The sequence below is a fragment of the Zalophus californianus genome, chromosome 16, assembly GCF_009762305.2.
Source record: "Zalophus californianus isolate mZalCal1 chromosome 16, mZalCal1.pri.v2, whole genome shotgun sequence".
Lineage (NCBI taxonomy): Eukaryota > Metazoa > Chordata > Mammalia > Carnivora > Otariidae > Zalophus > Zalophus californianus.
This window is the reverse complement of record NC_045610.1, coordinates 6,001,545-6,015,470: the sequence shown is the minus strand read 5'-3', so window position 1 is coordinate 6,015,470 and position 13,926 is coordinate 6,001,545. Positions and strand designations below refer to the sequence as shown.

Sequence of the window (13,926 nt, the reverse complement as noted above, 5' to 3'; positions counted from 1 at the left end):
CTGCTCAGCCTCACCCTGCTTCCACCTTGGGTATCAGAAGTCGGGACCTTCCCGGAGAGAGCCCAAACCCCTCTGCTTTGGGCACTGCGCTCCAGGTCACGAATCTTCTGTCTCTCTTAGGTTATGTTTCTCACTGTTGGTTGTCATTACACTCTTTGGCACAAGGTGGGGTGCTTCCGCTCTCTGTGGCTGGTAGAGCTGGCAGAGGCCGAGGAGCCCCGGGGAGGGGAGGGCAGTACAAAGACCATGTCATGGGACATCGTTGTTTTTAAACAAATGTACCTGAAATTATATGTCCAAATATACTTTAATCTTGAGAACTGCCTCCCTTGAGGTAGTTCATTATTCCAGTTATTTTGCCATTGCTAATGCAGCTCAGGCTTCTCTCTGGAAACCATCTTCAGAGCCTCTTAAGGAACCTCAAGAGAAAAGCCAGTTTTCATAGCCTTATTTTTTTCTAAAAACCAGTATTAGTCAATTTGATCACCCATGTTGGAAACTGCACTGAGTGAATCACTTGCTCTTCTCCCAAATTAAATTTACCTTGAAAGGACAGAGATTTGCCTCAATTCCAAGACTATGACACAGGCTCTGATAGCTATTAAAGAGGGGAAAATGCTCTCTGAACTTTCCTGAGGTTCGGGAATGGATGTCCCAAAACCTGGTCCTGGCCACTGACTATGCACCAGACACTGTCCAAGGTTTTGGGGATTCAGCAGTGGGCAAGACTGAGTCTGCGCACAAGGAGCTTGCACTGGATCAGGAGAGACAGAAATGTAGATGAGGAAGCACCACAGTGTGATGGCTGAGAGCAAACGCACTGGAGCCACAGTGCGTTAGTGTAAGCTTTGGCTTCTCGGTTTCTGGGGTGCGGGGCGCTAGGCAGCTTTTCCCATCTCTCTGGGTTGTAGCCTCCTCATGCGTAATATACAGAGATAAGAGCAGACCTTACTCTCTTCAGGGTTTTTGTGAAGACTAAATGAAGTGATGTACGCAAAGCTCTACGCACCAGGTCCGTGGTGAGTTCTGTGTCCAGGGTAGCTCCTACGTATCATGTCAAGTGCTGCCTTTCCAGAGAGGTCTTCCTGACCACCCTATTTAAAATTGCAATCAACACCCTCCCTACCCTCCACTAGCACTCTGTATCCCCTTTCCTTCTCTGTTTTTCCTCTACGTCATTTACCCTAAATGAGATGCTAAGAATTTTTGTTGAGTACCTGCCATATTCCAGACACTGTCCTAGATCTTAGAGATCTAGCAGTGAATAAAAAAAAGATCCTTGCACTCATAGTATGCCTAATCCATGGATATGTGTTAGATGGATGGGTGGGTGGAAAGATGGATGGGTGGATGGGTGGGTGGATAGATAGATGGGTGGGTGGGTGGATAGATAGATGGGTGGGTGGGTGGGTAGATGGATGGATGGATGGGTGGGTGGATGGATGGGTGGGTGGATGGATGGATGGATGGGTGGGTGGATGGGTGGATGGATGGATGGATGGATAGACGGATGCGTGGGTGGATGGATAGATGGATGGATGTAAACAGATAGATTAATCATGACAAATGCAGCACGGCAGTCAAGTTATATAAGGTGAGGACCCAGCAGCGATAAATGACTTCAGCAAGAGGGGGCTCAGTGGTGACTGGATAAGAGCTTCTTTATTCAATTGGTAAGAAATGGATCCAGAAGAGAATGAGAAGTGAGAAAGTATGATAAGTATAGACAACCATTTTGATGAGTTTTGTTGTGAACAGGAGCAAAAAAAAAAAAAAAAAAAAGGTGGAGATGGAAGGAGATGTAAGAGTGAAGGAACAGTTCATTATTTTTTATAATGATAATGTGGCATGTTTGTATGTAGATGCACATGACCCAGAAATCACTGAATTAATGATGATGGCACAAGAGGGGAAAAGCGAGGAGGAGGGGGGAGGGAGAAGGAATAATTTAATTTTAGGAAGGAGTCAAGTCACTAAGAAGGTGCTGAGAGATGGGATCCAGGATGCACATGGAAGGACTGGCCTTCGATAGGAACAGGGGTGGTTCATTTACTGAAAGAGTAGAGAAGGCACAATTTGTGGGCGGGATGCAGGTGGGCTATTAGATTTGATGGCGGGGAAACGAGAGAATTCTCTTCTGGCTGCTTTCGTTATCTCAGTGAAGGAAGAGATGTGCTCATTAACTGGGAACAGAGAGAGGGCAGGGATGGTAGGATCTTGAGAAGAGAAGGAAAATGTGGGATGCAATCATCACAGGCAGGGCAAGAGAGCAAACTGCCCAGGGTAGGGGAGGTGTGTTTCCAGCAAGGTCAGGGGCCCATGTGATATGTGTGGCTGAAAATCTGAAACACACCAAGCCTAAATGGTGGTGGTTTTTCCACAACAATCTTCAGATGCTCGGGAGCAGGTGTGGAGTAAGACAGTGCGGTTTACCTAGAATGGGGTTTTGTCACATGGACATAATGCCAGGAAACTTAGGGAGCTTGCACCAGGATAATGGAGCTTATAGTGGTTGAGGACAGTAAAGACATGGTAGGCAGAGGGGCGAAGGAGTCTGATAAAGTGGTTGGCTCCATGAAATGAAGTCTTGATGAAGCTGAAGAATAACTATTTTTATTTGGGGCAACGTGGAAGGATCTCGAAGTGAGAGAAGTCAGACAGAGAAAGACAAATACCATAGGATCCTACTTATATGTGGAATCCAAAAGAAAAAACAAAACAAAACAAAACAAAAACCCACACAACAAAACAGACATATAGAAACAGAGATCAGATTTGTGGTTGCCAGAGGCGGGGGCATGGGGGTGAGGAATTAGGGGAAGGTGATCAAAAGGTACAAAATCCCAGGTATAAGATAAATGAGTTCCGGGGAGGTAAAGTATAACACGATGACTAGAGTTAACAATGCCATATCGTATACATGCAAGTCGCCAAGAAAACAGAACTAAAAAGTCCTCATCAAAAGGAAACAAAATTGTAACCTGTGAATGACTGTTAATCTTACTGTGGTAATCGTTTTGTATTCTACACATATGTCAGACCACGATGTTGTACACCTTAAACTAATGCAATGTTAGATGCCAGTGATATCTCAGTAAGACTGGGTCAAGAAGGAATTCCCTGGAATAAAAACCAGAGCAGGTGAGGGGAAGGGTAGGAGGTACAGTTCAGAGGGTAGGCTGTTTGAAATGGAGATTGTGGAGACGGATTCATCGCTGATGACAGAAGTTCTGGGGTAGGAACGTGGGAGCGAGTGGCTAAGGGGGAACTGGAGCTAACGAGGCCAACGGGCAGAAAGACTAGGTGATACACAAATGCTAGCCAGAAGGAACGATGTGGTCGAGGAGGGAAGTTGGCCCAAGCACCCAAGTCGTTGGTAAATGTTGGGGAGGGACTGGATGTCAGCAGATGGCAGTAAGAAGGCGAGGTAATAAGTATGAAAGTCTAGTTACTCGTGCTTTTGAGGAACTGGGGTTTGTGAAGGATAAAGGGAGAAATGGTTTAAATGGGCCACTGAAATGAGGTGGGAGAGAAGGAGGGTCCTTAGCTCTCTCTAGGGCCTGGGGTACATAGAATGGGGGAGGAAAAAAGAGCTTTCCTCAACTCAGGGGTCAGTGAGGTTTCACTTAGAATCATCAATGAGGGGAAGTTCTGAGAAGTTGAAGATGAAGTGGGTTTTGCTGCTGAGGTCCACGGGTACCAGGGGACAGGGTGGAAAGATTTTGGAAGGTGGGATGTGACTCAGTTGGGGAATGTAAAGAGCCATCAGAGGGACAGAATTTGGGGTAAGTATACATCATCCAGGAGGCTTGGTGACTACTCTCACTGATTCCGTCGACAGCAACAACACTTACGAGGGTATTTAATTTTTGAAATATGTGAGCATTTAAAGAAAAACCCTCCATCCCATTATTTTAAAGTTGGCCCTCAGACTCGTATGGGGTGGGAACACGGGTCTTGAGCTGTTCTGGTGCCTCTTTTATGATCTCAAAATTTCCCTTGGTGTCACTGTGGTCCTGCCTAGGGATCATAAATGACAGACAAGGTAATAAATCCAGTTCTGCCCGAGTTCAGCATCCTGCTGCCTCCTAGGGCCAGTGGAAGATGCTGCGGCCACTGCTCTACCAGCGGCCATCTTGACCTCCCTGGCAGAAGCACAGCTGCTTTCCTGGTTTGATCAAGGTGTCCTCAAATGCCCAAAAGAGACGTCTGACATTGGGAAGAAGAGACAATTGAGGAAAGGCAGGAACAGCAGCACACTTACACATGGCGCATGGCGTCCTCAAAGAGAACCAGGTCCATCACTGTGTTGACTTCATTGTGGTTCTCCAGGGCTTCCACCAGAGTCTGGGTCAGAAGTTCCCATGATTGGACGGGCATGTACTTGGGCTCACCGATACCACTGGCAAAATGGCAATACATGTTCAGGCTTTGGGTCTGCTTCACAGTCTCATCAATATCCTGGTGGTGGAACATAGGCATAAGAACCCCGTTTACTGACTCAGTTCTGGTTCCACAGAGAGTAAAGACCCCTCATTTGCTTTTTCTCTCTGGACACTTCCTGCAAATTAAGTATCAGTGCTGCTTCCACCACTTCCTTTCTCCTGAGCAGCTCTTATAAAGTAGAAGTTTAACATTCATTTACCAGCTCCATGAAGTCATGGGTGATGTTTATTATTCCCTGTGGGCTGAGGATGGGAAATGGAAGGTGGAAGGTACCCTTCCCATATGCACAGTAAGAGTCCAATTCTGGGCAGAGGAGTGGATGGGGACACACGGATAGATTTCCCTAAGCAGGGGCTCTTTCGTCACTGCTGGGTAAAGGGGTCCATGCCTCAGTGCCCTCATCTCCCCCACATTTGTTTCAACAGCTCTTGCTTCCCAGTCCACAGCAGCATCATAAAACATCCTTTCCTCTTTCCGGTGAGATAGCACACTGGAGGCTTCCAGCCCCAACTTCATTGGCTCAGCCCGGAGAACTTGGTTTCTAAAAAAATGCTTCATGAGCCACCCTTAGATGACTGGTTTGTTTATGAGGATCCTGATAATCTGAAAATGTTCAGAGTAGAACCCCCATGTATGAAATTTTCATAAAGATACGAGCTGGTTGTGTGTTGATTCTTGCCCACAGGGCAGACCTTACCATGTTTAATAAAAACCTAGTACAACTCAATTAATTTAAAAGATAGCATGTCTGTGTCTCTTTACTACCAATGTTCCTCTAAGTATCAAAGAGGCAGCTAATCATTTTTAATTTAGAAAGGAACTACTTACTTATCAAAACCCAAATCTTAGAGACTTCAAAAGGAAGAAAGGTGGTAGGGGAAGTAAGTCCAAGAAAGAACATGCTTTCTAGTACCTAAGTAGGAATTTATATGAGTATGAGCAACTGTCCCCACCTGCCATTTTTTTCTTCCGAAGTTCTGACTGGGAGAAGCACCTGGGAAAGAGGAAACCTGCATGCTCTTTACCAGCAGGGACGTTACCCTGGGAATGAGTCACTACTGTAGGGTTAGCTTTGTAAGCCCAAGGGGTAAGAGTCATCAAATCTAATGGAGGGGAAGTGAGGATGACAGTCTCATCCACAGAGAAACCAGGACTGCTGCCTGGTTTATAAGAATGAAATGGAAAGAGTTAAATATCAAAGAGTTATTATACTTTGAAGGTGATTTCAGGGCCATGGAAAGCCTTTGAACTATTCTGGCTTTGCCACACATGAACGGTAAATGTTTAGTGCAAGGCAAGAGAGCCATTCTTGCTCGCTGCAGAAGGCACGTGGGGAAGTGATGTGGGAACCCATTTACCCAGTTTGAAAATGGCTAATATACTGGGAATTGGTCCTGCTGGAAGTCAATTTACACTAATGATCTACTAGAGGAATGACTGAAGTACAGTTCTGAAAAGCCTGGTCTACAAAGACTCTTTGATGAACAAAACAACGTGTCTCCGATGTTATGATCAGAGTCAGGCTATTCAGGAGGGAGAGAGAAAATCAACCCGCCTGGTGATTCAAAGATTTCTTAATAGTGACACCACATCACACAAGGGCTACTTCTCAGAGAACTTTAAGATTTCACTGGTAGAAACAGGACTGTATAACTTCCTTGGTGGAAACGCGGCAACTTTTCTTTAATACCACTGTCAAGATTTGATGCAGCCAAAGGTACTTCTGGCTGGCATTTCAAATGTTGCTGGGGAAGGATGATGCCAGTATTAATTATATCTTAGTCTATGATTAAAAGAGTGTGTTCTTAGGATACAGACCTACATGCGAACCTCTATTTCAAAGGCTGAGTGTTGGTACTCCAAAGTGTCAGCTCAAATCAATGGGAAAAGAGAGTCAAGGCTGGTTTGCAGAGCTAACAATGAATACATGACTTGGCAAATGCTACAGCTACAGTGCTCAGAGGGGCACCTAAGATGTGAGAGTACTGAATATAGGGACATAGAAAAATGATAAGGGGGGGAATTTCAGGGTGTTCATACTAGTAAAAACCCAACTGAGATAAGTTACTTAAAAATGCTGTTTAAGGGGTGGCTCGGTGGCACAGTCAGTTGGGCGTCTGGCTCTTAGTTTCGGCTCAGGTCATGATCTCGAGGTTGTGAGATCGAGCCCCCACATGGGGCTCTGTGCTCAGTGCAGAGTCTGCTTGGGATTCTCTCTCTCTCTCTCTCTCTCTCCCCCTCTGCCCCTCCCGCTTGTGCTCTCTCTCTCTGAAATAAATAAATAAATCTTTAAGAAAAAATGCTGTCCTATCATGTAGGTTGGGATGGACTGTAAGTATCTTCAGAGGTAGATCCACGATGGTATCAGGAAAAAAATCTGGTGCTAGACCTAACCAGGTGAGCTTAGGGACAACATGGTATATTTAAATACAAGTTTTGGTTATTTCTAAGTTCAAGAGAGGACAAGCAGTATGTGTGGAAAATATGTAGTTCTGGTCAACTTTTAGAAGGCTCAGTGTTAGTTGTGGGGTAATTTTGACACTAGAAGTGTAGAATGAACTTAGGCTGTGTTAATGTGTGCTTCCCAAGGCATATTCTATGGCGTATTTGTTCTGCAAATTATTAATAGGTTTTATGAAAGGAAAAGAGTTTTAGGGTCTCATATATTTGGGAAATGATAAATGAATCAGGGTTATTCAAGAATTTTAGGGCTTTTGGGGCGCCTGGGTGGCTCAGTCGGTTAAGCGACTGCCTTCGGCTCAGGTCATGATCCTGGAGTCCTGGGATCGGGTCCCGCATCGGGCTCCCTGCTCGGCAGGGAGTCTGCTTCGCCCTCTGACCCTCTTCCCTCTCGTGTGCTCTCTCTCTCCGTCTCTCATTGTCGCGCTCTCAAATAAATAAATAAATAAATAAAATCTTAAAAAAAAAGAATTTTAGGGCTTTAATGTGCTAAAAGCACTGTGAATTTCCAAGAGAGGGAAAGAATATGAAGTATTTCTCAATTTATTATGGATATTTTCTTTCCAAAGAGTGTATTATAGTGCAACTAGTTAGTAGTGTAACAAAATTATAGTGTATAAGAGGGAATGATGATCTTGCTTTTGGCCAGACCTCAGCTGGGTTGTGTGATGAAAGTCAGACACCATGATTTCAGGGGGGGGACCTGATGGAAAAGTAATCAAGATGAGGGCAAATTTCTCTGGGTTTGAAAACAAGCCATGTCAGAGGTGGCTAAAAGAACACAGGCTATTTGGTCTGGAGGAGAGAAGACCCAGGAAGGACAAGACAAATGATCCTAAAATATGTGAAAGTTTTTCGGGTAGACCTAAAATTAGTGGACAGGGAAATAAATTTTAGATCATTATTAGAAAAAAGTTCCAGCCTTTAAAATTGTTCTCAAGGTTCCAAATTTCAAAATTGTTCCAAATTCCCAGTCATTAGCAGCTCCAAAATGGCTCCCTTCAGAAAGATGAGACTGGCCATTTTCAAGGATGTTGGAGCATCCACTGGGATGACCAATCTGGGAAATGCTACTGAGAGGAATCAGTATATGATGAGGAATTGGATCAGATGATCCCCATAGACCTTTTCAACACTGACATTCTATGATTAATTTGTGCCTTTTGTTGTCCTAGCATTTTTCACCTCAGCAAAATAATGATAGATTTCCTTCCCTATCTAATCTCTGATTTTTCCTCCCAATTTATGAGCTAGATTTTATCATTTGGGTGATTATCTGCATAATTATTATTTTTCAAATGTAAAAGAATTTTTTGCAAAGCAATACTCACGTCAAAAATTTTCTTGACCACTTCTGTCTGGATTTTATCAAAAAGATCAAAGTCCTTTTCTTCCACCATCTTATCTCGATAAACCCGATTTGATTCATGCAGATAGAGCTTTACTAGGTCCTGTGTGGATTTTACACATTCTACTGAGGAGAAGAGAATGCCCTTTAAAGAGAATAGAGAAAATCTCATGTGAACGACAATTTAAAACTACAACAGCTATAATTTATTGAACCAGTTATGTGACAGGTACTGGGCTAGAAGCTTTGCCAGATAAAACTCATTTAACCACCATGATGATCCTACAAAATAATTTTTACTGTATCCATTTTGTACAATGTGGACATTGGGATTCAGAAAGACAGGAATTATGCCTAATGTCATATATATATAGTATGCAGTCTTAGTACAAAACCACAAGGTTTTGAAACTAGGTCTGCCTGACCTAAGAGCCTGAAATTTTGACCATTACATTCCAAATAACCACAGTGAGGAGAGAGGTAGCTTCTCTGCTATATTTCAATTCCCTAAGTGCCAACTTGTCCCCAGTCTAGGGGACAATCCATTTATTTATTTCTAGTAGGTTCTCCTTCCATACACCATAGGGATTATTCCAAATATTTACTATTCTTTTAAAATTTTTCTCTCACCTCACCTCTCTCTGTTACTATTAGTCAATGTCTTAGCCTTCTTTTTCATTGAAAAATGGAGACCACCAAGATTAGAGTCTCTCAATGACCTCAACAGGTCCTATAACTTCAAAATCCTCTAAACCTGTGTTTTCCCCATTGCTTTCTTTTTTATCATAGAGGAAAAGGGGCCATTTAATTATTCCTCGTCACCAATGGAATAATGCTCTGACTCATGAGCAGGGCATAAAGTTCTGGTTGTAATAGGACTACCAGTCTAGTTCCTCATGATCACTCTTATCACCACTTCCCATAAAATCTAGATTTCAGTTTCACCAAATTAAAATTATTTTATGATGCTGCATATTTTCTGTGCCTTCATGCCTTTTGCTTTTCTTGCTATGCTCATATTTCAAGATCCAATTCAAGTGCTATCTCTTTCTTGAAGTCTTCCATGGCACCTCCCTTTCTGCCCAACAGCATACCCTCTGATGTGCCCCCACTTAACGCTTTATATATACATCTATTTGTTTCTAAAACCATTCTTCTTTGTACAGGTTTGTTTCTTCCAGGTCATGATGAGTGTCTCAAAGGCAGGGAAACTGACAGGCTTCATTTTGGGTGTGGTTTATTTTTATCATTGTATTATTGGCATCTAGCATGATGCCTGACATAAACTAGATTCTCAGTGAGTGCTCACTGAAAGAATGAATGGACTAATACCGAATCCTTCAATTACTATAACCTAGCAAGAACCTCCATCAAGATTTCTGCTTTTGGTAGTGGCAGAATACCGGATTACAAACCAATCCACCGAAGTCAACTATAAAAGACAGGAAAATTATCTTTATTTTTTAAAAGATTTTATTTATTTGACAGGGAGAGAGAGAGAGAGACCAAGCAGGGGGAGCAGCAGGGGGAGAGGGAAGAAGCAGACTCGCCCAATGCAGGGCTCAATCCCAGGACCGTGGGATCATGACCTGAGCTGAAGGCAGACGCTTAACTGACAGCCATCCAGGCTCCCCAGGAAAATTATCTTTAAAGCTTCATCTTTCTAGAGGCATTACGGAGTTACCAAGGTAGCGAGGACTCAAAGGGCTAAATTACTAGAGAGAAGAAAAGGAAGAAAATGAACCCCAAATCTAGCACCATTTCTTTTTCCTTTGGACATTTGCCAATTCACAACCAATGGCTTATAGGTTCAGAAACTGAAAAGACAGAGAGACAACTGACAGGTTAAGACGCTGAGCAAATTTTTTTTTAAAGATTTTATTTATTTATTTTGACAGAGAGAGAGAGAGACAGCAAGAGAGGAAACACAAGTGGGGTGGGGGGTGGGGAGGGAGAGGGAGAAGCACGTTCCCCGCGGAGCAGGGAGCCCAATGTGGGGCTCGATCCCAGGACCCTGGGATCATGACCTGAGCTGAAGGCAGATGCTTAATGACTGAGCCACCCAGGCGCCCCGATGCTGAGCAAACTTATCTCAAGGGGTAGGAAGGATGAAAATTGAAGTTCAGGGATTACCAAGAAGAGGGTCATGGTGAAAACCCCATGGGAACCCCTCAAATGGTTATACACTAGGAGTATGAATGAATCACAGATCATTTTGTCCTCACGGAAACTGGAGCCCAACTTCAATCTCCTCAATCCCCAGTAACTGCTTGGCAGAAGCAGAAGCAGAAATATGTAATCTCTGAAGGAAAATAGCATCATCTAAACCCTCAAATTATCTGCACATTTTAAAACTCGTAAGGTCTGGAAATAAAACAGAAATTACTGGGAATACCAGGAGATACCACCAAATCAAGGAAAAACTGGCCCATAGAAGATCTAGGTATTGGAATTATCAGATACAAATTTTAACAAAACTATCATTAATGTGACTAAGACATTAGAGGACATCACATAAAGAATTTCATCAGGGGCGCCTGGGTGGCTCAGTCGTTAAGCGTCTGCCGTCGGCTCAGGTCATGATCCCAGGGTCCTGGGATCGAGCCCCGCATCGGGCTCCCCGCTCCGCGGGAAGCCTGCTTCTCCCTCTCCCACTCCCTCTGCTTGTGTTCCTGCTCTCGCTGTGTCTCTCTCTATCAAATAAATAAATAAAATATTTAAAAAAAAAAGAATTTCATCAAAGAATTAGAGTCTTCAAAAATGAATCAAATGGAAATTCTCAAATTACAAACTACCCTAAATTACAGTTACTGAAATTAGGAACTTATCAACGGGGTTAATAGCAGAATAGACAGAGCTGAAAATAGAATTAGTTTTAAAAAAATAGAATTAGTTTACAGAAAGAGAGAGTAGCACAAAATATTCAGATTGAATCACAAACAGAAAAAATAAAGAGCATAAGGGACATATGAGACACAGTGAAAAGTTCTCATATACATGTATTAAAATACTAGAAGAAGAAGAGAGAGAAGCAGAAGCAACATTTGAAAAGATACTGACTGGGACTTCTCTAAAACTGGAAAAAAAAATACAACTGAAAAGATAAGACATCAAACCAGATTCAGAAGTGCTATAAACACTAAGCAGAATAAATAAAAAAAAATAGCACTTAGACATCTTGGGCATAGTAGTGACATTTTTGAAAATCAAAGACAAACAGAAATTCTTAAAAGTTGGCAAGTAAAAAAAAACACATGTACTATCAAAGGGACAGTAAGAATTGAGAGATAATTTATCCCCAGGAACAATGGAAGCCAGAGGACAGTAGAAGGATACCTTCAAAATGCTGAAATAGCTGCCAACCTAGAATTCTAATACCCCTCCCAAAATTCTTTTAAAAAGTAAGAAATACATTTTCAGTTAAATAAAAACTGAGAGATTATTTTCTAGCCGATAGAAACCACACTAAATACTAAAGGAGTTCTTCAGGCAGAATGAAAATGATTCCAAATGGAAGAATCAGAAATAGAACAGGAATATGAGCAATGGGAAGAGTAATATGCAAGTAAATCTAAATAAATGTTGACTTGGGGCGCCTGGGTGGCTCAGGCAGTTAAGTGTCTGCCTTCAGCTCAGGGCATAATCCCAGGGTCCTGGGATCGAGGCCCATATCAGACTCCCTGCTCAGCATGGAGCCTGCTTCTCCCTCTCCCTCTGCTCCTCCCCCTGCTCACTCTCCCCCCTGCTCACTCTCTCTCTAATAAATAAAATCTTAAAAAAAAAATATGCTAAGACAAAAATATTAGTGTATTGTGGATTTTCAGTATACATTTAATTAAAAAATAGACTAAAATTGGAGGGATGTAAATTGTTCTAAGACCTTTGCATTATATGGCAATTGATAAAGTACTAATTTATAAAAGAAAAAGAGATGAAATGATGCATTTGGTAACTATTAGATGAACAGTAAACAGATGCAGGCTAAAAGAGGGAGAAAATAAAAGAATAAAAAGTAATTAGAATACAAAAAATGAGGGGCGCCTGGGTGGCTCAGTTGTTAAGCATCTGCCTTCAGCTCAGGTCATGATCCCAGGGTCCTGGGATTGAGCTCCACATCGGGCTCCCTGCTCAGCGGGAAGCCTGCTTCTCCCTCTCCTGCTCCCCCTGCTTGTGTTTCGTCTCTCACTCTGTCTCTGCCAAATAAATAAATAAAATCTTTAAAAAAAAGAATACAAAAAATGAGAGGAAAGGAAACATAGAATAGTTAGAACATACTGAAAACAAACAGTATAAAGTAGATTTAATCCTAATATATATTATATAAAACATCAAGTAAAAATGAACTAAATATTTTAATTAAAAGACTATGATTATTAGACTAGTTTTAAAATATCCAACTAGATGTTGCCTATAGGAGATATACCTTAAACATAAGAAAAAAGAGGCTGAAATAAGAAATTGGAAAACAATATAGCATGAAGGAATTGGAAACAATATAGCATGAAGATACTGACTAAAATAATGTGGAATAGCCACACTACTCTACAAAATTGACTTTAAGGCAAGAGCCATTTTTAGAAATAAAGCAGTGTATTTAATAATAAGAAAACGGTCAGTCCACTAGGAAGATATACTAATTCTAAATGTGTGTGCACCTAATAACCTAGTTTCAAAATACATAACGCAAATATGACATAAACAAAAAGAGAAATGGACATGTCCACAACTGCACAATTGCACCTTTTTAAGAAACTGACAGAACTGACAGAACAAGTCGTCAAAAAAATCAGTAAGGATATAAAATATTTCAATGACATGATTTACAAGCTTGACCTAATTGGCATATTGATTCAGCTACACTCAGCACCTGAAGAATGCACTATTTAAGAAGTGCACATTGGTCAAATCTTGGGACATAAAGCAGATCTCAACAAATTTCAAAGGAATAAAATAATTGAGTATATTTTCTGACAACCGTGGACTTAAGCTGAGCATCAGTAAGAGAAGGATAGCTAGAAAATCTCTCAATTTTAGAAAATAAAGCAATACTTCCAAATATCCCATGGGTTAAAGGAGAAACCATAGGGGAAATTAAGAAATACTATGAAGTGAATGATAATAAAAATACAACATATAAAAGTTTGCATGATACAGGGTATGGCATAGTGATAAATTCATAGCCTTAAAATGAATGTTTTAGAAGAGCCGAAAGGCTGATGATTGATGACACAAGTAGCCATTGTCATGGAAGTTAGAAAAAGGAGAGCCTCAAACCTAAAAGTGTGAAGAAAGTGATTATAAAGAAAAGAGCAATTATTAATATAAAAGCAGTTATCAAATAGAGACAGCAAATAAAGCAAAAAAAAAAGCCTATAATATTAGTATATTTTTCAGTTTCTTTGAAAAGATTAGCACAATTGATAACTCCTTAGTAAGGCTGATAAAAGAGAAAAAGAGAAAATCAGAAAAGACACAAATACTCAATATCCAGTATAAGAAAGAAGACATAATCTCAGATACAACAGGTATCTAAAATTAGAAATTGAGAGCATTGATATCGTACCACAACTGACACATGAAGAAACAGAAAATCTGAATTGGCTAATGTGTACAAAGAAATTGAACTCATAACTTAAGATTTTCTACAAAAAACTCCAGATTGTTTCAGCAGT

At 41.4% G+C, this 13,926-nt stretch overlaps 1 protein-coding gene across 2 annotated transcripts in view; it reads right to left on the bottom strand.

Moving 5' to 3' along the window:
- The window catches only part of LOC113907915 (dynein heavy chain 9, axonemal), a 231,140-nt gene that overhangs the window by 171,878 nt on the left and 45,336 nt on the right, over nt 1–13,926 (bottom strand). For both annotated transcript variants that reach the window (XM_035724711.1, XM_035724712.1), the window contains exons 12-13: nt 8,238–8,399; nt 4,265–4,461 (exon numbers count right to left, since the gene is read on the bottom strand). In XM_035724711.1, coding sequence (XP_035580604.1) covers nt 4,265–4,461; nt 8,238–8,399 — 359 coding nt within the window. The remainder of the gene's footprint in view (nt 1–4,264; nt 4,462–8,237; nt 8,400–13,926) is intronic.